The sequence below is a fragment of the Ornithorhynchus anatinus genome, chromosome 10, assembly GCF_004115215.2.
Source record: "Ornithorhynchus anatinus isolate Pmale09 chromosome 10, mOrnAna1.pri.v4, whole genome shotgun sequence".
Lineage (NCBI taxonomy): Eukaryota > Metazoa > Chordata > Mammalia > Monotremata > Ornithorhynchidae > Ornithorhynchus > Ornithorhynchus anatinus.
Window position 1 is genome coordinate 49,657,983 of NC_041737.1, and position 23,942 is coordinate 49,681,924.

The 23,942-nt window shown below is 42.4% G+C and overlaps 1 protein-coding gene across 5 annotated transcripts in view; it reads left to right on the forward strand.

The window, feature by feature from the left end:
* LRGUK (leucine rich repeats and guanylate kinase domain containing) overlaps window positions 1-23,942 on the forward strand; it is a 90,205-nt gene that overhangs the window by 44,136 nt on the left and 22,127 nt on the right. For 3 of the 5 annotated variants that reach the window (XM_029073837.2, XM_039913257.1, XM_039913258.1), the window contains exons 13-17: window positions 171-267; window positions 4,090-4,203; window positions 5,973-6,174; window positions 7,782-7,895; window positions 21,681-21,838. In XM_029073837.2, the coding sequence (XP_028929670.1) occupies window positions 171-267; window positions 4,090-4,203; window positions 5,973-6,174; window positions 7,782-7,895; window positions 21,681-21,838 (685 nt within the window). Of the gene's footprint in view, window positions 1-170; window positions 268-4,089; window positions 4,204-5,972; window positions 6,175-7,781; window positions 7,896-12,661; window positions 15,899-21,680; window positions 21,839-23,942 lie in introns of those variants that run through there. The other 2 variants (XM_039913255.1, XM_039913256.1) reach the window with 2 other exon arrangements.

Sequence of the window (23,942 nt, forward strand, 5' to 3'; positions counted from 1 at the left end):
TATTCTGTATATAGACACTTTGAAAGCAACAACCCTCCAGGATGCCTGGCACCTTTAAAGTTCCTCTTAAAGGTTGTTCCAAAGTTCCTTTTTTCCTCGGTATTATTTAAGTTAATGGAAACAAAGGTCAGATCATTTATTTTGCATTTATGTGTATATATATCTTCCAGGGCCTGTCATACCACAAGACCTCCCTATTTTGGAGAAGGGGACAGAGTTGATTATCATTTCATCTCACAAGAAATATTTCATGAAATGTTAAGCATGGTAAGACTTCTCTATCTCTCCTGAGCGATATAATCTTCATTATCCCCTTATGTCAATAGTTGTGCACCTCAAGTGTCAGAGCATTCGTGTTCAAATAGCGTCTAGTTTGTTTTTGGAGTTGGTGAGGGTGGAGGAAGAGAAGGATAGGGGATTTTTTTTGTGAAGAAAAAGAATGCAAGTATTAATTTCCAGAAATAAAATTTTTGGAAAAGGACAGGGAAATAGCTTTTCCAAATATAAGTATCTGCTATGGAGACAGATGTTCTGAGAATCTATATTACAGGCAGGTAACCTGTGTTTTGTAGTTTTCTATGAAATCTCCCCTTCTAAATGTGTACATTTCAGAATTTCCTTGATTTGTTATCTATTTTAATAAGTACACCAGAACCTTCAGCATGCCTTTTTGTGAGGTCTGTTTCAAATCAACTAGTCTATTTTGGACCCACCACTGGCATTGATCTTTTAGTTCTATTAAAGGTCAGTGGTAGACATCTTATGATACACAAGGGTTTTTTCCTCCAACTCTCAATTCTTGTCTTCATGAGGTGAGTGAGTTCAACCATAATGACTTTTTCAGCCAGCTCGAGTAGTTTTTGGTATATGTTCCATACAACATGCACTCGGTCTCAGTGGACGCCCTATTTTACGTTTCCATTGGTTGATCGAGTCATACACTCGAGACTTTCTCTAGGCCTGCCTCGGGAGACGTTAAATATGTGGCTGGCAGCAACTCTTATAGCTTGATCCTCTCCATTCTTTCCACAGACCCAAGTATTCTGTCGCAGTTTCTTGGCACCTGCAGGTCACTGGGGCTTAGTTCCCCCTCAGTTGCTCCCCTAGGAGAGAACTGGGATGCCTGCCTAGGGGCCATCTTGACTGTCTTGGTATAAGTTAAGAAGCTCAGGGGTAAATCAGACCCTTGGTGTGAAAAGAAGAGGTCTGAATCAACTATGTTTTTGAGGACAAACTATTGGGCTTCCTTCCCTTCACCAAGGTGCTTTCCAACTCGGGGACCAGTCAGGTGGCATGTAGGAAAGAAAGCCTCAAGACCAAGTCACATCCGTGTTCTCGACTGGAGACTGGTTGTCATGTAGCAGAAGCCAAAAGGTCTAATTTGTTGCTTGTCTTCACTAGTCAAATTAGCCAGTTGGAGAGCGAAAAAGTAGGCTGTTGTGGCAAACAAGCTGAATGATAGCCAAATGTAGTGGGATCAGGGATAAAACTAGCTGTTGAACGGTGAGATCTATTAGGATGTACCTGTAATCTCCTGTTGGTTTTTTAAGTATTTTCCATTGGCAGCATTGCCTCATGAAAACACAGGGTTCATTGGAGAAAGCAACATGTAATTTCTTCCTTAGGCAGTTCTCTTCCAGGTTTGGGGGCCCTTGGTTTATTTCTCCATCTGAACTCCAGGATCTTGTACCTCTGAAAGCTGTAAATTTTTCTAGACTGTACCTTTGGTTTTGGTGGAAAGTATTTCCTACCAATTCCTCAGAATTGATGTTCGTTTCTCTTGTCAGATAGCAGAGCTTTCTTTTCGGTTCATCTGCTCCTGTGATGTTCCATCTGTTCCACTGATGATTTAGTTCTAGTAATGTATTCAATCTGCAGCAAAGAAAATATGATCCAATTTCTAATCTTGTTTACCAAAAAAAAATCCCTTGAAATTACAACAGGGTCTCATTTTAGATTGTCCCCTCTCATTCCAACTTCTGTTCTTTTACCTTACCCAGAATTCTAAGTTGTTGACATTGACCAGTTTCTCAACACTTTGGCTTTGTTTCCTCTCAGTTTCAAAGTGATTTCTTCCCGCTTTACCTATGTTCTCTTTCACCTAAAGATGAGCTATAGAAGGTCACCAATTATTTGCCTCCAGTTCATCAAAACAATCGGTTGTTTGGAACTGAAATAAACCATCCTGAATTTCCCTCTTGCTCATTGCCAGCCTCTGGACACCTAGAGCCACAACTGTTTAAAACTAGTAGTACCCCGGTCTCTACCTGGCTCTAGCAGCCTGGTGGACAGCTGCCCTTGCCAGCTGGATTGGCCAAACTGAAATTAGGAGAGGGAACAGGATCGTTTGGTTCCTGGACATTCAGAGAGGACTGTGATGATTGGAATTGTTCCTTCTCAGCCGTCTGCTTGGAACTCATCAGCTATTCCTCATCTAAGGCAGGTGACAGAAAAAGCGTACAAGGAACTGAGCTTAGGATGGCCCGTCCTAACCGATCTTCCTCTTCTCACTTAGTGTGTTCGTATGCTTTTGGGTCACAACTGACAGGTGGGGGAGATTAGTGGTACAAATTTTTGATGATCCTTTTGGACACTCATTCGTAACTGATTTGGGCAGTTGCTGTTCTGTTGGAAAGCAAAGGAAGGGTGGGCGAGTATTCTTTCTGAGGGATTCCTGATGAGTACAGACATGCTTTAAAGACTGCACATCAGTAACACACCTCCAGCCCCACTCATGACCTGCATGAAAAAACAGAGTACTGAAGCCCTCTGGGTTGTAATAATGGTGTTTACTGAGACTTATTCAAGACCACATCTCCTACAAGAGGCATTCCCTGATTAAGCCCTCTTTTCCCTGACTCCCTCTCCCTTCTGTGTCATCTGTGTACTTGGATCTGTGACTTTTGGGAACTTGGTATCCACCCCACCCTCAGCCCCACAGCACTTATGTATATATCGGTAAATCGTTTATTTATATTAATGTCTGCCTCCCCCTCTAGTTAAGGGCAGGTAATGTATATACCAGCTCTGTTATATTGTACTTTTCCAAGCACTTAGTACAGTGATCAGCACACAGTAAGCACTCGATAACTACCACTGAGTGATTGAGTAGGTGAAATGTTCTGCATTAAAGCCAAGGGAAAGTACAACAGGAGCCCAAGGTGTATTGGTTGCCTACAAGGAGCTTGCGCTCTGAGGAAGAGACAGATGTAAAAATACTTACAAATAATAGACTCAGAATAAATAATAAACTCAACAATTTATTATACATATGTATACTTATATATAAGTGCTGAGGAAGGATATAAATTAAATATAAATGAATACTTCTTTACCTTTTCTGATAGAAAGGGACAAGGGAAACTGATGAAGATCACCATCTCACTTGTTTATCCATCTCTTCCGTTCCTCTTTTCATCCCACTGATCTCCCCAAACGCTCTGTCTAGAAGTTTTTTCTGCCCTAATAATTCCTGATTCAGCTGCAGTCTCACAATTTATTGTGACATTTCTAAGATTCACTTTAAGTCCTCTAGTTATTTGAAAGAATACCCAATAATGAACCTCGTCAGTAAATTGTTTTTCAGTGAGCTGGACTTTTGACTTTTGGGAGTTCTGTATAATTCTGCTCATCGCTGTTTGATATGAAGTTTAATATCCCCTGTCTCATCCTTACCAATCAATTTAATTGAGTGTTTAAAGTGTGCACAGAGTCCACGAGGAACTTAAAGTCTAGAGACTGTATTGTTATCACATGATAATTAATCACTGAGGCTCTTTGGAGCCTCATAGTATCAGAAATTAAAGAAGTTGAGAAGTAATAAACCCAAATTTCCCAATTCCTCAGTTTACTCCCCGATAGTTTTAGAGAGGATTTTTCATCATCCCTTTGTGCCTTTGGCAGTCCAGTAAAGAATTCCCTGATGGTCTGAAAGAGTTAATGGTCCTCCCAAAATACTGCACCTTCAACTACTGAGGAGTACACTCAAGCACCAGAGAAGTCAGGTCCATTGTTTCTATTATGTCCTTTGGAGGATGCTATTTCCAATTCTCGAGCTCCTTTTAGAAATCTTTTCACTCTCAATTTCAGGGGAAATTCATCGTGACATTTAAATATAGCAACCATAATTATGGTCTAAACCGAGACACAGTAGAAGGAATTGCAAGAGATGGCCTCGCAAGCTGTATTCATATGGAAATAGAGGTAGGTAATTTTCACTTTTGATCCACTAAAAGGCGGTGGTCAGGAGATCATCAGGAAGTTCACCTCTTAAAAGCCAGAAATCCCAGCATATTTTATCCTTCAGGTTTTTTCCCCCCAATCAAATAACCCTTCTGGCCTTTTGATTTTTTTTTAATTTTATTTTTTGGCTGTAAGCTTGTGGCACTAAAATATAAGTGTTTTCAGCTATGCAGTTTCAAGTAAAAGCATATCAGTTGTCTGCTGTTTCTTGAGAGTCCCCAATAAAATCCATTATTAAGGAACTTAATAATGAACTTGGTTCTCCCCTCACAAATCCGGGTCACACAAGGGAGAAGTGAGGGAAACCTCAATCCATTTTGCTCCCGTATTCTCTTATTGCAGCTGAAAAGTCATTAGGCCTGAAGTTGCACTCCCTTCTGTGCAACTACAGTCAGTGGTAGAGAGCCATGACCTCCTTCAGAGTCAAAATGTGGGTGCATCGGTGCCGAGAAGCCAGTGAGGGTCTCCTGGAGGTTACCTGGAGGGTGGTGGGCTGATCGGTTCTGTCCATGCCCCTGAATGTGCTATACGTGCCCCTGGTGGAACTTCTGCCCAGCAACTTCATGTTGGAGCAGAAGGAGTGATGCAGCACGACCTAGTTGCAAGAGCACGGGCCTGGGAGTCAGAGGCCTGGGTTCTAAACCTGGTTCTTCCACTTGCCTGCTAGGTTACCTTGGGCAAGTCACTTATCTTCTCTGGCCTTCAGTTTCCTCATCTGTGAACTGGGGATGAATTGCCTGTTGTCCCCCTTCCATAGACTGTGAGCTCCACTTGGGATAGGGACTGTGTCTGGCTTGAGTATCTTGTATCTATCCCAGTGCTTAGCACATAGTAACTGCTTAAAAATAAATGGTGGTATTTGTTAAGCGCTTACTATGTGCAAAGCACTGTTCTAAGCGCTGGGGGATACAGGGTAATCAGGTTGTCCCACGTGGGGCTCACAGTTTTAATCCCCATTTTACAGATGAGGTAACTGAGGCACAGAGAAGTTAAGTGACTTGCCAAAGTCACACAGCTGGCAAGAGGCGGAGCCTGGATTCGAACCCATGAACTCTGACTCCCAAGCCCGCGCTCTTTCCACTGTACCATGCTGCTTCTCTAAAGCCACTGTTATTATTATGATTATTATTATCACTGGGAGAGGAGATATTATCCGCACACCGTAGGGTTGCAGAGGAATATTTCTTTGTTCCTCTGCACCTTTACTTTTTCTTAGACCCTTCAGAGTACAGGGAAATAAGACACAATATATATGAGTTGTGGTTTTTTTAACAGTGATTTTGGAACAAAATTATTTTTATGGGAAAAATAATAATGATAATTATGGTATTTGTTAACTACTCTGTGTCAAGCACTGTTCTAAGCATTGGGGTAGATTCAAGTTATTCAGGACCGACACAGTCCCTGTCCCACATGGAGCTCACAGTCATTATAGGAAGGAGAAGAGGTATTTAATCTCCATTTTGCAGATGAGGAAATTGAGCCCCAGAGAAGTGAAGTGACTTTCCCAAAGTCACATAGCAGGCAAGCTGTGGAACCGAAGTTTGAACCCAGGTCCTCTGACTCCTGGACCCGTGCTCTTTCCAGGAGGCCATGCTGCTTCTCTGTTTTGAAAAATGTTTAAGCAATTTTCAAAATGTTTAAAAACAATTGTCTTCCCTGAACTTTGGTGTTCTTTCGTGCTTGGCTTATTAGATGGGATAAATTCTGTTTTCTCTCTAATTCCAAAGGGTGTGAGAAGTTTGAAAAATACCTACTTTGAACCTCGATACGTCCTACTGGTTCCATTGAACAAAGAGAGATACGAGGGCTATTTGCGGAGAAAAGGGGTATTTAGCCGAGCAGAAGTCGAATTTGCCGTCTCCAGGGTGGATTATTATGTTAAGATAAATCAGGATTTTCCAGGCTACTTTGATGCAATAATAAATGCAGGTGAGTTCATCCCTGCATGTCTCAGGTTTGCTCTTTAAAGTATGAATCCAGGAAGTGAAAAATGTGTTTGGTTGAGATAAACTTCCTAGGCAATTCCAATTCATCCTCATAACTTTGGATGCTAGAGACCTGCACGGGGCGAAATCCTGGAATCGGCGTTGAGGCCCAGGCTTATGGCTGTAGCAGGCCTGAACCACCTGCTCTGTCTAGAAAAGAAATGAGCATACCGTCTGCAACTGACACAGTCACTTCAGGAAAGAATTAAATAATCAAACTCCAAATAAAGCAGCCAGAAACATCCCAAATTTCACTAAAGAAATCTGCCCCTCTCTTCTTCCCTCTCAAAATAAAAGTTAGGATCAAAGGGATAGAGAAGCCCTCAAGTAAAGTCTCACCAGGAGCCTATTATTTTTTTTAAAACAGAATATATACTTAATTTTTAAAAGTTCAGCAATTTATTGCTATGCAGTTCTTGGTTCTGCTAACCCAAATATCTGCAGTCGTAAGTGGGTTGATTGATGACTGACCAAATTTAACTAACCCTAATTTTAGCTTGTAAATTCTTCCAAAGTAGAGATGCCCTCTCATAAACAAAGGAAAACAATCTGCTTTTTATAACCTTTTCAATAGAAACGTGGAAAGGGTTATTTTATAGTACATAGCAACGATTTATTATTTTCCAAATGAAAGAAAGAATAACATTTACATTTCTTCATAATTCCTGGATCCAAGGTATAAAACTTAATATTTCATCTTAAGGTTTTCATCATTTTCGTATGGAAATTTATGATTGATCACCTCTCCAACTTCTCTATATGCATCTCATTTGGACTCCAAATGAAACAATCCAACTAAAATAAGGCCACATCATATTTTCCCAGATTATTTTCTCACAGTTTGACAGGGGCTGTAAAGGTGACATTTTTGAATAGCGATGCCATTTCAGCAGCTGGATTGCACTGTGCTATGGGAGTGGAATTTCAGTCACTCTAAGAATCAGGTTGTCGTAGTCAATTCTCTGACTCAGTGGAAAGAGCACGGGCTTGGGAGTCAGAGGTCATGGGTTCTAATCCCGGCTCCGCCACTCGTCAGCTGTGTGACTTTGGGCAAGTCACTAAACTTCTCTATGCCTCAGGTACCTCATCAGTAAAATGGGGATGAACACTGTGAGCCCCACGTGGGACAACCCGATTACCTGGTATCTACCCCAGGGCTTAGAACAGTGCTTGGCACATAGTAAGCTCTTCACAAATAGCATCATTATTATTATTAATTCTTAGTTTATTGAAGGGCTGTCTGTTTAGTGTGGGGTTTATCAGCGCTCCATGATTCTCTTCCATCCTTCCTGCCACCCATCCTTTAAAATCATCCTTGCAAATTAGCACCTTCACCAGAGGTTGGGCAAGGGAAAATAGAAAAACTGAAACTCAAATGTATTGAGTGCCGTTAGACGTTAGGAGCTCTGACGAGTTATTGTTGGGGTTAGAATAAGAGTTACAATTATCTACAAATGAAATGTATTTATCCAGGTTGTTCCTCTTCATAATGGATCATTGCTAAATATACAGTATTTTGATATGTTTCTTGTCCCTCTCCTTTACTTGAAGATGATCTGGATGATGCCTACCAGAAGTTGAGCCAGCTCATCAGAGAATATCTTAGTTTGGCTGAGAATGACAAGGATTTGACTCTAAGTGAAAACAAAGCAACTACAATTGCAGGTACCGTGAGAAGTTTCTCCAACTGTGATTATAGTTTTTTAGCTTTTTATGGCATTTGTTAAGCACTTACTATGTGATATTTAGAAACTAGCATTGATTGGTTTTTGAAAACACAGGAAAGAAATCAAAATAGTGACTGTTTTACTTCCCAGCACAGACTGTCAGTAGTATTTATTGAGTGCTTACTGTGTGCAGAGGACTGTACTAAGCAGGTGAGAGAATACAATATAACAGAGTTGGGGGACAGTGCCTGCTCACACAGTCCTGGGGTGAAGTTAATCTCTGTGGTGGTGGGTCCCAAAGATTTCCCTAGTATGCAGTCACCGGGTTTCCTCTTGTCTGCCCACATTCTTCACCAGGATATAAACTACTCATGACAATTCATGTTGAGGAGCTGACTCTGTGCTTATGCCCTCTTTAACTGCTAACTCTATTGTATTGTATTTTCCCAAGTCCTTAGTTCAGCGCTCAGCACAAAGTGTGTCATAAATACTTTTGATTGAGTCCCGGTTCTCATGACATGCAGAACCAGAGCTCTGTTGTGCTGGAGTGGGAGGGAGGCATCATGGGCCTCTTCCTTCCCAAACCCCTGCAGTTCCAGAAGCCTGGGACTCTGAGCTAAGTTAGGAAGTGACTGTGGAGGGCCAAAATGGAGGTAAAGGTGACGGGGAAGGTAAAGAAGCTACAGGCCTTCAGGATGAGAAGGATGAATGGTGAATTTTTTTAAAAAAGTTAAAGGAGAATGGGGATGAGGAAAAAAAAAAAGGGAGAAATGTACACAGAAAGAGGATGTTGGAGAATTCCCCTAAAGAAAAGGAAAAACTAAAGGTACAAGATATGGGCTGAAGGAAATACCCAGAACAGACACAAAGCAAAAGGATAAAATGCAAGAAAAACATGAAAGAGGAAAGAAAAAAGTAAGTAAGCCACATGAGATTTTATTAGGATTTGAAAAAGTAGATGGAAAGATGAGTAAGGAAGAGTAATAATAATAATAATAATAATGTTGGTATTTGTTAAGCGCTTACTATGTGCCGAGCACTGTTCTAAGCACTGGGGTAGACATAGGGGAATCAGGTTGTCCCACGTGGGGCTCACAGTCTTAATCCCCATTTTACAGATGAGGGAACTGAGGTACAGAGAAGTTAAGTGACTTGCCCACAGTCACACAGCCGATAAGTGGCAGAGCTGGGATTTGAACTCATGAGCCCTGACTCCAAAGCCCGTGCTCTTTCCACTGAGCCACGCTGCTTCTCTAAGAGTAGATGGGTGGGGGTAAAGTGGGTTGGAAAAAGGTAGGAAGAAATGGCAGAGGATGGTAAATAGGAATAAAGGTAGGTATGTTAGAGTAGGGAAGAGGGTTTTTACCTGAATTTTAGAATTTTTCTTTAATCCCCACAGTATATCAGTACCTCAAAACCTTTTGAGTTCCAGTGGCCCACTCTGGTGAAAATAGGCCTGCCCTGAGGAGGTAGTGTGGGGCAGGAAACTGTTGGAGCTGGAAGGTCATCTTACCACTTTTATTAACACCACTTCTTGCTTTTGAGGACCACACACCAACTCTGGACCAACACACTCAAGAACAAGGTGGGTGGGAGGAAAGAGGTTGGGTTTAAGAGGCAGGAAAGGGCTCAACTGATTCCACTGGCCAGGTTTTGTCCTCACCTGTCCTAATGGGACTTTTCCTCCAAATTGTTTCCTAGACTATCTGTATTTCAAACTTTTATGAAAAATAGTAACTTTAAAAGCATCAACCAAAGATGAGAAATATGACCACGGGGGAGAGAGAGATTGTGTGTGTATGTGTACGTACAGATATTCATTCGGTCATTCTCTCCTTTTCCCTCCCTCTCGTTCTCCTTTTCCTCTAATCCTCCCATTTCTCTCTGTAAGTCTCTCTAGACCAGTAGCAGGTTATCCCACAAATATAAGCCTTAATTTTCCATGATTTCAAAATTGAATTTACAAAGGCAAAAAGAGGCATAAAAAATCACTGCGGAAATTGAATTATTTAAAATGAAATAGTGAAATGTTGCTGGCTTGAAATTTCCCTCTGAGATCACCGAGGAAATCTCCCTCACCTGTTTCGTTGGCATTTGGACAAAACATGTAAAAAGTCATCTTGGCTTCATAGATAACTTGATATTTAATTGATTAACAGAGTAAACTGAAGAGATATGACACAAAGCATGAGGATAAGGAAGGCGGTGTGGCTTCTCTTGGACTCTAAGTTTTTTTTATTTGTATTCCGTTTGGCTGAGAAAATGAAAAAGCAGGCTCTAATCTCCCTTTAAAGTCTGACAGACTTGAGTGGACAACGAGCCTTCAGGTGCAGCATTCTCATACCTGCAAGGAAGTGACTGGCCCTACTTTAAAGTAAAAGTATATCTGTCCCTGAGGAAAAGCCAACTGGAGGTCCCAACAATGCCCAACCATGTCCTAAATCATCTCCTCTCCTGCCCTTCACATCAGCTGGGTCCCATTCAACTCTTTTAATATCATTTTGCAGCAGAAATACTTTTACTAAAGTGCTTTTCCAGCTATCGTTAGGACCAAAGGTCATGGAAACCACAGTGGTTTTTGTTTACCTAGACTATTGTAGGAAAAGAGGTCTAAAGAAGTCACAGGATTTTACAGATCTTCTCTGCGGGCAGTTTTCACTTTACGTATATGCTTTTGTGGAAGCTTCCCAGTCTCTGAGGGTAAAGACCTTCTGAATACCAGTCCAATTCTCTAGTCTGCCATCCAGTGCTGTCTGCAAGACTCTCAATTTGGTTTCTACCGCTTACAATCTGAAAGGAAGTTTTGTATTCTATTATTAATTCTCCAGGGGTAGGAGTTGAGCCTGAGTATCTCTTAAGTGTCCTTGCACAATAGGAGGCAATCCTTCTTCCCTCCCTCTTTCCCTCTGCAGTGGTAATGTCTCTAAGTGGCAGTGTCTATGCATTTCCTGGGCCAGGCAGCCCCTCGCTGCAGTAGGATAATTGCTTCTTTACACCACTGTTCATGCTCCCTACATTTCTAAAGGCCTCATAATCAAGTTATGATTATGAGAAAAAGCCTCATATCAAGCTAGAGAAGCAGCGTGGCTCAGTGGAGAGAGCACAGGCTTTGGAGTCAGAGGTCATGAGTTCGAATCCCAGCTCTGCCACTTGTCAGCTGTGTGACTGTGGGCAAGTCACTTAACTTCTCTGTGCCTCGATTACCTCATCTGCAAAATGGGGATTAAGACTGTGAGCCCCACGTGGGACAACCTGATTCCCCTGTGTCTACCCCAGCGCTTACAACAGTGATTTGCTCATAGTAAGCGCTTAACAAATACCAGCATTATTATTATTATTAAGTTTCCTTCTGATACGTCAGTGGTTCCAGAAAACCTGCCATTATTGATGTAACATCAGTAAAAAACCTTCCATTATTGATGTAACATCAGTAAAAAATAGGTCTGCACAGTCTTCTTAATCCTCAATTCTGGAATATTATTTCCCATGTAAATTCATGTGCAGGGCAATGTTGGGAGTCCTGAATCAGCGATAGTGGCAGATGACTCTGTCCACAGGCCACAAGGCAAGCTAAAAATATTAATTGTGCCTGCCACTCCTCACCTTGGGCATCGACCTTGGTGTGATTAGCCAAATCCCCCCATTTCCTAAACTGTTGAAAATAACACGATGTTAAGCCCGCTGTGTTTTCTGATGCTCAGACCAAAAATGGGGCTGAAGACAGAGAAACCTCTTGTAATGTATTGCTGATTTTATCACAGGTTAGCTTAGAAAACTACATTCCTCATTTTGAGATTTTAGCATTGAGTGATTGTTGGTCTCAACTGGGGATCTGCCTTGATCTGGGATCCTGTGGGGCTAGAGCCCAGCTTGAGCTGGATGCAGGCCAGAGATCCAAAGTCCAAATCTGACATCCCTCCACACACTCTTAAAACCTCTCAGAGATGGGGAATTTGGGGCCAGGAGCTGCTGCCAGACTAGAAACGAGCCTTGTTCTACATATCTAGAGTAGCTGAATGCCGAAGCTGATCGTGCCCTGCTAGTTTTGCAGACTCCTAGCCTATCGCAGTCCTCCTAGCCCACATAGGTGTCCTAAAGTTCCAACAGCCATAAGATGCAGTGACTCCATTTCCTCAAAAAATGAAAACTTGGAGATCCCCCTCCTTGAAATCCAAGAATCTGGATTCTAGGGGGAAGGTTCATGTCCTTGCAAGTAAAAGTTCTGCCACTTAGGATTTCTAGGAGAAAAATTCCATGCCACTCTTGGAATGGATTTTTTTTGTGTATGTGAGATGTAAGGATGCAGTGTGGCTCAGTGGAAAGAGCACGGGCTTTGGCGTCAGAGATCATGGGTTCGAATCCCGGCTCTACCACTTGTCAGCTGTGTGACTGTGGGAAAGTCACTTAACTTCTCTGTGCCTCGGTTACCTCATTTGTAAAATGGGGATTAAGACTGTGAGCCCCACGTGGGACAACCTGATTCCCTTGTGTCTAACCCAGCACTTAGAACAGTGCTTGGCACATAGTAAGCACTTAACAAATGCCAACATTAAGGATGTACATCCAATCACCCTCAAATCACTACACTAAAATGTCCTGTTCCTGTCCATTTTCCCAAATGAGATTTTTTTCCCCCAGCATTTTTCATTTTCCAAAGAGAGGAGATGGACAGGTTGTCTCACATCTACATATATTGGCAGCATGGAGAACTGTTTCTTGTAATTGTGGTTATGTTGGCCTTATTTATTGTGACTTTGTTTTTAGCTAACAACAGGAAGACTCTGGCTGGGGTACCACCACACCTAGTTCCATCCCCAAGGCGTTTGGCGAAACTGGAGGCGGGAGGCTCTACAACAGAGTTTCCTTTCGGGGTGCTGATCCATGCCAAGATGCCAGAAAACAACTGCCTTGTTCCCCCCCAGAACCACCAGCTGCCCCAGGAGGGAGAAACCCTCCAAGTAGAGTCCATTCCCAGCAGTCTTCCACACCCAAAGCCTTCACCCCATCCTAGCCCAGTGTCTCTCCACATCTCCCATCTGGCCCAAGATAAGGAAGCAGATGAAGAAGAACCCCCTCACAACAAGCCACCGCAATCCCAAGCTCGAGTCCCACACCCAAAGCAGACATTGGGACGGGGAGCTCAGAAAACAGATCCCCCATCGCCAACCAGGGGCCCTGTCCCAGTTCCTGCCAAGAAACCACTAACTCGTAAATCTGCTCCCCCTGCAAACCAAAAACTGAAACCCAAAGAGAAAACCCAGAAAAAAGGCCTTTCTCCCAAAATTGGGAATGTAACATCCTCCCAACAGCCCAAGCCAGTCCACAAAGAAGAAACAAGTGAGGCAAGGCTGCCTCTTATCGATCGTTCCAACCCAGGTTCACTTGAACACCCCAAACCAATTCCACTCCACAGGAGTCGGGCACCTCAGGAGGCGGAAGTAGGTGAAGTCAAGCTTTCTCCCACCAGTGCTGCTCGGTCTGATCCTCCACAAGAACTCACCTTACTGCCACAAAGGGAGTCTGCCTTGTCCCTAGCCCAGAATCCTGTCCTCTCCCCACCCCGAGAGCCGGTTCCCACCCCATCCCGGGAGCCCGCCCAGTCTACACCTCAAGAGCAAGTCACCACTCCATCCCGCGACCCTGTCCCCTCCCCGTCCCAGGAAGCGGTCCCCACTCCATCCCGGGAGCCTGCCCTCACCCCATCCCAAAAGCTCATCCCCATTCTACCTCAGGAGACCACGCCCTCTCTAACTTTGGGTCTTGCCCCATATCCGCCCCAAGAGCCTGACTCATCTCTACTCCAGCTTCCTCAGAAGGGCCAGAGTGAAGAGTCGGTGATTCTTTCCCACACTGAGTCCTCTCTGCAACTGGGCTCTTCTCCTGTCAGAAGCTGTGAATCGATCCCAGAGGAAGAAACCCAAAAAGCAGATCACGTCCGTGTCAGTACTCCCTTCCCTGAGCCGTTGCAACTCCTAACAAGACACCACAAACAGACCAAAGAGGGGCAAGTCCAAATACTTCAACTTCCATTCAGCAGGAGAGTTGCTACTAGACTTCCACAGCCCCGGACACTAGCTCCTCTCCAAACCAAGAGGCCTGCACCCAAGTTTGAAGTCCAAATAAAAGACTTTTCACCAACTAGAGCGACTACTTCGGGGCTAATGCAAGACCAAAGCACGGCTCCTTCCTTCAGACCCCAGCTGACCCAGGAAGGAAAATCCAACAATCTCCCTGCCATCAGCCCTCTCTATTCCCAGCCTTCACAGCGCTCCAGTCCAACTGTGCCTTGGAACTTCCAGCTAACCCAGGAAGAGAAAGCCAGAGAAGTAAAACTACCACTCATCAGTCCTCCCTTAAGGGAGCCACCACTGGGCCAGAGTGCAATACCCCATAGCCCCAAACCGACCCAGGAAGAGGCGAATCTGAAAGTTAGATTCCCTCTCATCACTCCTCCTTCCCCTGAAGTGCCGCAAACCTTCAGTTTGACACAGGAAGGAAGAGCTCAGAAAGCTGTGTTCTCCACCAGCAAGAAGACTCCAGTTGGGCTGCCACGAAACCAAAAGCAGATTCCGGCCCCAAACCAGATGCTCTCTGAGCAGATGGGAGCCACTCCCCAAATGCTCTCTCCACAGAAAGAATCCATAGTAGGATCACCATACTTGAGCGTGGCTCTGCCTCCCAGCCATTGGCCAACTGGGGAACAGGCGCCCCCTAAAATAGGACTTTCCCAAAGTAAGGGGAATCATGAAAAGCTGCCTGAACACCTCAGTCCTAGGCTACCCCGCAGTTCCCAGCTGACTCAAGGTAGCAAAGGCCACAAACTAGAACCACCTGAGCCTCTCCATGCTGCATCCTTGTCTAGTGGTAAGCAGATCAAGGAAGAGAAAGATTCAAAAGAAGTGCATCAGCCCAGCAAAAAGATTCATACCAACCAGCCATTAAACCCCAGTCTGGTTCCTCCCAATGGCAGGAAGCTGATTCAGAATGCGGGCACGGTTAAAAAAGGACGACTCCAAAAGGAAGAGGCTCCCATAGGATTAACCCAAGACCAGAGTCCTCAACCCAGCAAAGAAGGGCTAGCTCACAGAAAGGGAAAGACCCAGAATAAAGAAGTTTCCGCACGATCCCCCCCGGAGCAATCCCCCAAAAGGAAAAGTGCTCACCAAAGGGAGAGATCTCTGCATAAGCCTAAAGAGATATCTGCAGAACCTCCACAAAATGAGGCCTCGCCCCATTCTGAGCCAACAGCTAAGCGGAGCAAAGTCCTTAAAAAGGGAACCTTTCAGAACAAAAAGAGTTCCGCAGGGCCAACACAGGAGCAACAAATCAAAGAGAGGCAAGCCTCCCGAAATGGGTCACTCCAAAACAAAGAGACCTCTGCAGGTCCATCGCATTAGGAGAGTTTGGTTCCCCGCTGACAGCCAACCCAACAGGGGAGAACTCGTAAAGGGAGCTTCTGCACCAGGGGCAGCCACGGCACCAACACTTAATCCTCACGATCTGACCAGAAAGTTCCAACATTGGTCCCCCACCATGGAAAGACATTGGTATCGTCGCTGCAAGACCTGAAGTCAACTTCCTTCTGCAACCACGAAGCTCCCGACTAAAGTCTCCACAGCAGAACGATTCAGTAATCATCCATCATCCACCTACACCTACTGAGCGTGGACTTAGTGCTTGGGAGAGGATAAATGAAGCAGGACATAGGATCACTGGCCTCCAGGAGTTTACATTTCTACTCCTCTGAAGCCCAACTCAACCCAGAAGAGAGGAGCACTTCTTCTGGATGCCCTTCTTTTAGGCCCCTACTACCTAGCCACTGTAAAGCTGTACCTTATGGTACCAGACTCCACAGCAGAACTCCTGCAAGGCCACTGCAAAACTGCACAATGTCTATAAGCTTTATTGTATTCTTCACAGAAGGAGTGGGAATCAGTCGATCAATCAGTGGTATTGAGCGTTTACTATGTGCTGAGCACTGTACTAAGTGCTTGGGAGAGTACAGTACAACAGAATTAGCGGACATGTTCCCTGCCCATAACGACCTTACAGTCTAGAGAATGAGAATGTTCTTCTGTGTTGGAAGGAAACCTATTTGATGATCCCCTCAAAACCGTATTGCCTTGGAGCTCAGTATCCAAAAAAAGGTTTTATCTGTGATGGATTTTTCTGTTCACCTCCCTTGGCCTCACCCCCCAGTCTTTGGAGGAAATCACCGTAGAATTCCTGTGTGTGTTGATTTCCCATACACACCTTCTCTTTTTGGTGTGTTTTGAGAGTGCTTTTCATCTTAGATAAGAGAAACTAGCATTTAGACTGAGAAAGGCAAATGGATACAGGACAAAAGTAGATGTAGAAGAAGCTCTTCTCTCAGATTCCCTTCTTTTGAATGACATTGGTCTTGATGTTGAGCTTTATGCTGCCCTTTTCTCATCAGGAATCTGAGCTTGGTTTTGGTGGAAAAGATGTTTCGGGGCAGAAGTTTTGACATGTGAAAGTAAAGTGGCTCTTGGGAGAATTTTTGGCGTCTGAATAGTTCGCAGCCCATGTATTGTAGGAATAAGTACTATTCAAATAGTACTATTCAAATTTCCACTTCTGAAATCTCAAATCTGTTAGGACATTTGGCAGCATGGCTACCAAAGTCTGAAATCTTGATAAATTATGTCAAAGGGGATCACATGAAACTGGATTTATCTGAAGAAAAGAACCCAGATTGGAATGACTGCTAGTAATAATAGTAGTAACTTGTCATTGAGCAGCAGACAAGTGGCAGAGCTGTGATTAGAATTCAGGTCCTCTGATTCCCAAGCCCAGACTCTACACTAAGAGATACACTAAGACAACCTGGTTAAAATACATCTTCCCACATGGGAAGACCCATTCTTCCTACTCCTCTTTGAAACTCTCCCTGAAGCTGTGCCCTTTATTATCATTATTGTTATTATTATTATTATTATTATTATTGTTATTATTAAGTGCCGCCAAGTCATTTCCATTTCATAGCGACTCCGTGAATATACTTTCTCCAGAACATCCTGTCCTCTGCCATGATTCACAACCTTTCTAACGGTTCTTCTGTAATCGTTGTTATGGTCTCTGTCCATCTAGCTGCCAGTGTGCGTCTTTCACGTTTTCCCTAGACTTTTCCTAGCATTAGTGTCTCCTCCAGAGAATTAGTCCCCCTGATTATGCGTCCAAAATAGGCTAATCTAAGTCGAGATATTTGGCCTTCCAAAGACCGCTTTGGTTTAATTTATTATTATATTTGTTTAAATGCTCGATATGCATCAAACACCATTCTAAGTGCTAGGGTAGATACAAGTTAATCCAGTGTAGTGGTACACAGTCTAAGACAGGGAGAGATCAGGCACTGAATTTTCATTTTACAGATGAGGAAATTGAGGCACAGAGAAGTTAAGTGACTTGCCTAGGTCATACAGCAGGCAACTGGCAGAGCTGGGATTAGAGCCCAGGTCCTCTAACTCCCAGGCCCGTGCTCTTTCTAGTAGGTCATGCTGCTCCTCCCTTTCTCTTCCTTTGTTTGGAGATCCAGATCCTATTTCATCCCCCTGTTCCTTTTTAAGTCCCACAGTTCTCTTCCTTCGTGTGGAGCTCCAGTTCCTATTTCATCCCCCTGTTCCTTTTTAAGGCCCACGGTTGAGTGAGTCCCGCCATTCCCAAATTGAGTAATACCAATACTACTGATGTGCAGGATCGGTTTACACCACTCCTATCCTACCTTCGGGGATCAGTTGCCCACCAGGACCTACAGAAAAATGTCCAGATGTTCTCTGGGGTAGTCCAGCATTGTTGGGAACATTTATATTTTGAACCTCCAAGAATCCAGAGGAGAATAGGCTATCACTGCTGACCCAACTTTGTTCCTGAATGGCTTGGCTTGGGCATAAAGCAATGTGATACTGGCTCCCAAATGGAATTCAGTAAATACCATTACTCTGGGGTTGAACTAGTTTTCTCTGTGTTTCAATCACTGAGGCAAAAATGCACATCTGTGCCCCCTGTTTCAAAGGTCAGAAAAAAGACAGACGAGCATGAAGAGAGGTTAGTTGAGTGAATTTTTAAAAGAGTTTTTGCCAGAGGGATTAACATGACTGAAAAAACTATGATCAGCGAAACAGCATGAATCGCTAGGAGCTATCCACCGTACATATTAAATAGTATCTCCAAGGGTTCAGATGTTTAAATATGCCACTAAAAGAACCTACGTATGCGTAAATTCACACGTGAATTTTTGTGGTGTTGCCTTTCACGAAATTAGTTTCTATATCAGAGCTGATTCACCTTTTGGGTGTGACAACAGAATCATGGCATTTCATATACAGTTATGTGTCTTCTTGCCATATACAATAATAGAACTCCAGCTGCCTGGACCATATTGTGGCCCACTACTGTAGAAGTTAATTTCACTGAAGTAGATGACTGCAAAGGGAAAAGGTTACTGTGGGGAATGGCTATTTTTCAGGCTCCTCTCATTCCTTTCTTAGAATCACAGGTGAGAGGACTTGAAGGTCACATCTATCTTACCCTTCTGTCGAAGCCGAATGGTTTCCTACAACACGCTTTCCGTCCCTGGGGTCTTTTGGTGGTTGCCTGTGATAAATTGGAAACGCTCTTTGTTGCCCACAAACGGAAGATGTTACATAACCGGGGAGATTCTTAAATACAAATGTGATGTATATAATAAAGTCCTTTTCATTTGTTACCTAAACGAGTCTCGGTGCTGTCTACAAGACCCTCGTTTTATGGCACTTTATTTTATACGTAAAATACTGCTTCCATGTTAGGCACGAACAACATTTCCAATTCTATTTTCCAAGAAAAGTTTTTTAATAAAAAGTACATTTTGAGAGAAACGTTTGGGCACTGGCACCGATAAATTAATATATATTGAATTGTCTTGTACCATAATACAGTGGGAGGTATAAAAGATGAATAGGTTCCAAAGTTGATTTATTCTTCTTGTTGATTTATTCTTCTTGCCTATTTCTCCTCCTGTATTTCGTCTTGTGTTATTACTGTAAAAGTGTCCATGTCTGGAATAACAAAATTTGGCTCCCAAATTCTTCATTTTTTACTAACTTGAAAAGGATGAGATTCTTGTTTTATGATCGAGTTGAAATATGGGGTAATCAAACCTTGAATTCTTCCATACTTGTGTACAAATTGATTCTTTTATTATGTATTCTTTTACTGCGTAAATATAAATATTTAATGCAAGTACTGTGGGATACAGATAATACAGATAATACAGATAACAGGTATTTTTTGTTTTATCCTAATACATTTGGCAGTGAAGCTACCCAAGACTAAATACTCAAACATTTTTTTTTAATTTCAGCTGTCACACTTCCCCATGCCCCAGAATCTTCATTAATATAGTCAGGCAGTTGGTAATGATACTAATACATAAAATAACTTTTAAATCTACTATGCATCATTAAATTCATTTAGAGCTTCATTATAGGTGTTTAAATAAATTTAACTATCCTATTTTCTGAAGAGATTGGTTCTTATGAACTGTGGAGTAATTTATTTTTAAAATGTTGCCTCAAGGTTGACTTTAATTTGGATACTTTTAGTAAGAGAACATTAAGAAGATTAGTTTCAAGATACTGTGTTGCTGGTAATTCTGGATTTTTATTAAATGAGGTAAAAACATTGATCACTCGTTGCTATATTAAAACTTCAAAAATATTGGCCCTTTGCCCTTGAACTTATTTGATTACAGTAAACACATTCTAGGGATTACAGTCTATTTTGGGAATTTTTTTTTGAGAGCTCTTGGATCAGTCCTATGCCTGTAACTGAATGGTGTGGATAGTTGGATGGTGATCCTTAGCAAAAAAGACTGTTTACATTGTAAGATTTGACCTGGACTGAACAGGTGTTTACATCTGTTCCCCACTCACCTTTATCTTTTAAGGCACAACTAGTAATGGCAAATTTTATCCCAGTAAAATCCTTCCTTTACTTCAAAGAGAATGTGTTTTATTTAACTCTAAGTGGTTTTGTTGTTGGGAGAAGTTTAAAACAAAAGTGGCTGTTAAAATGCTGACCGCTGCAGCAGCAAATATTTTACTTTGGGCTGTTAGGACAGCCTAGGATTAAAATATTTATGCTTCTGACTTTGATGGTTGAATATACTTTCTAGAAATCCTGAAAAACTGTGAAACTTTGCTGAGTTGCTAAAATGGTTCAAAGAAATTTCTCTATTAAAGTAAGCTTGCAGGTAAAAAAATTCCGCTTGAAAACATTTTCAAATAACTAAAATGTTTCATTTGCCACCACAGATCGATCAATCAATTCATTCAGTCAATCGGATTTATTGGCAATAATTGCTTACTGTGGGCAGAGCACTGTGCTAAGTGCTTGGGAGAGTACAGTGTAACAGAAATGCCTTCCCTGCCCACAAGGAGTTTCCTGTCTAGAAAGGGAGGCAGACATTAATATAAGTAACTAAATTATGAATATGTTCATAAATTGAAATCTTTTATTTCTGTTTTCTGCTCTGTGTTGTGCTTCACATTTGGTCATGGGAAAGTCATTTTACTCTCCAGGAAAATAGTTTTTCCTTTAAAATGAAAGTGTTTTACCACTTTCCACACAGAGGGGGATCTTATGCATAATTTCTCTTCACTTAAGGTGATTTGTCATCATCAACTATCATCAGTGTTTTCATTAAATACTTGAGATAAAATGTTATTAATTATTCAAATTTAACTCTTCAAATGTCTTAGTATGCACTTAGAACTCATTAATTAAAAAATGGAGTTGATGAGGAATCAATGTGTCAGTAGACTTCTTCATCATTCTGCGATATAGCAGGATTAAACTTCAAGAAATTCTTCCGTTTAATTGGAAAACTCTCTGCCCCACTGTAAACCCATTTCCTCATATTCTGTTCTTGGTAGAAATGGAGAAAGAGTTGTTCACCGGCTTTCAATTGCTTTAAGGCATATGAAGTCATGGGTACTAACATGTTCTTCATTCCGTTAAATAATCCCAGGGCCTCTAAATTTTTTGAATAGGTTCCATTTTCAAACTTTGTAATCAGTTTCATCTCTCTCCACTACCCTCATTCCAAGTTTTCCATGTCCCAGAAGTGTGGCGTGTCCGATTAGCGGACGGTGTTCTTTGCTGGATCCATTTTAGGATGTAATGAGATGATTCAAAGACAGTGCTGTTGTTGATAATGTTTTCTGGGCTAGAGTTACCATTGTTAAAACTGGGCCTGACTCATTTATTGTGGTGATGTGTTAAATCGTAACAGGCTCTCTAGCAGAAGGGACTTTGCTACGGAATGTTTTATTAGGTCCCATGTAACAGAAGTGCGTGGAGATGATTTCCTTCATTATTTTTAGCAGCATCCTGGAAGTTTTCACATTTTGTGGTTCTGAATCTTAACTAAACCTTCCGTAATTTAGTAATTCCAGAATTATAATGAATTTAAATTATTGTGCCCTGAAGCTTCTCTACATTCTAATAGAGCCTGTGGTCATTAACAAGGAAGTTGATTATATCAGTAATATTATTATAATCAATAGCTTTGCTTAAAATTCATTTCATTTTAAACCATTTCCCTAGCATTGGGTTTATTACATTTGTTTTAAACTTTCTAAAATAAGAATTTAGCCAAGAAAGAAATTGTTATATTCATTGTTCTACCAGTGCATCCACAATGGCTATTGTCTTAGCCAGAATTTTAATTTGCTCTATGGAATGTTTATTTTTGTTTTTTATTTTATCTGTTTCCTGCCAGATTTTAGAACAGAGCCCTCTGATCTGAGTCCAGCAAGGATTGGAGAATTTTATATGAGCAATACCCAGCCTCCTATTATCAATGAAATATTGGACTCTACAGGCAGAAACTACTCTGCTAAATTGTCAGCAAAACTTTCAGCAGACCCAACACCAGTGGTAAGGGGTGAGGGGCAGGGCAAAAGGGAAGAAATTGAATGTTTTGAAACACTGCCTCTATTCTTCCATCCATGCTCTTTAAAAGTACATTCTCAGGCATTTCTTTCTTCCCTGAATCTAAAGTAACAATAACAACAAAAAAACAGCATTAAATCTGAGTGCCAGGGAGAGTGCCCATACAAATTAAGATCTTTTTAAGGGCAGACTAAAAACTCCGAATTTCCCCAGCCCGCCAATATTTGCTTTTTCGACGTGAATATGAAGAGCACTGCATTTAGGTAAGTACTCTTTAAATGAAAAAAAATTACTATACCAAACAAAATTATAGTGAAATAGGCTTTTAGTTATTATTTTTTGGAGCTTTGTATTGAGTTTCAAAAATAAATACAATTCACATTTCCTGGGAAACTTGTTATTCAGTAAGGCCCATGAAATGCAGGCTTCATTAAATCAGCCAGGCAAACTAGCATAAGCCCAAGAGACCCATAAGATAGTTATGGGCCATGAAGTCATGGTTACCGATTAGAATTTGGGACTAATCATTAAGGGCCTTGCAGTCCCAATCCCAAGAGCCCGGAAACCAGTGTTCAGGTGTGCAAGAGCATTCTTGTCTTCCCCAGGTGGAAGAATTGCTAGCTGGGTTGGGTGTGACCAAGGAGACCAAAAGCTTGAAAGGAAAGGGGTCAGATTCAATAGTATTTATTGAGCACTTACTATGTGTAGAGCACTGTACTAAGCACTTGGAATGTACAAATCGACAACAGATAGAGACAGTCCCTGCCATTGACGGGCTTACAGTTTAATCAATCAAACAGAATCACCTTACCATTAGCTTTAATACACTCGGTCCCCTCGCCCCCTCTCATCTCACCTTACTGATCTCATACAACAAACCACCCTACATCCTCGGCCCCTCTAGCGCCAGTTTACTCACTGTGTCCCAATCTGGTCTCTCTCGCCACCGACTCCTTTCTCACATCCTCCCCCTAACCTGGAACTCCCTCCTCCTTAATATATGCCAGACCACAACTCTCTCCACCTTCAGGGTATTATTCAGGTCACATCTCCTCCAAGAGGCCTTCCCCGATTAAGCCCTCTTTTCCCTGGCTCGTTCTCCTTTCTGCAGTCTGTGTACTTGGATCTGTGACCTCTGGACATTTGATATTTGCCCCACCCCCATCCCCACAGCACTTAGGTACATATCTTTAAATTGTATTATAAATGATTTATTCATATTAATGTCTGTCTCCCTCTTTAGACTGTAAGCTCATTAGGGGCAGGGAACGTGTCTGCTAATTCCGTTATGTTGTACTCTCCCAAGTGCTTAGTACAGTGCTCTGCACATAGTAAGCGCTCAATTAATACCACTGACTGCTCGATTGGAGTATGCCTGTGAGAATAGGTGGCTCCTCTATGCAGATCTGCTTTCATCTGAAGGGAAATGGAGTCAGCGGGCCTGAGTTCAGAGTTCCCCTTGTGGGACCCTGCTGTCTCTTGATCAGCAGGAGAGAGCAGGGTAGGAGATGAGAAAGGAGAATGGGGTGATACGTACAGAAGATAGATGGGCTTGTGATACGTACAGAAGATAGATGGCTGAGCGTACAGTAACCCACAATGACAGCTTCAGGCAGCCAGGCACTTTCAAACACTGTGCAGGAGCTAATCTGAGAATTTTCTTGGTACCAAGCCAGAGGAGTCTCCTTGGAACCTGGTGCCCTCATGTAGCTGCATTTCTTGCATTACCATAGTTTGCCAAACAATAAATATGCTACCAAAGTGCTTAGCATAGAGTTCCGCACACCCAAGGCACTCAGTAAATCTATGCAGTTCAGTTTTAACCGGGGGTTATGTCGCTAATGAACTCTTTGTCTTGTCTTATGCCGTTGAGTCGTCTCAGACCCATAGCGACACCATGGACACATCTCTCCCAGAACGCCCCACCTCAATCTACAGTCGTTCTGGTAGTGGATCCAGGGAGTTTTCTTGGTAAAAGAAAACTTGGTCTAGAGTTGATAGACTTCCCACACTCCACTACGTTCTTACCAAATAGATGTGTTTTGTCACAAGAACGTTCCCTAATTCCCAAACTACTCTAAACATGCAC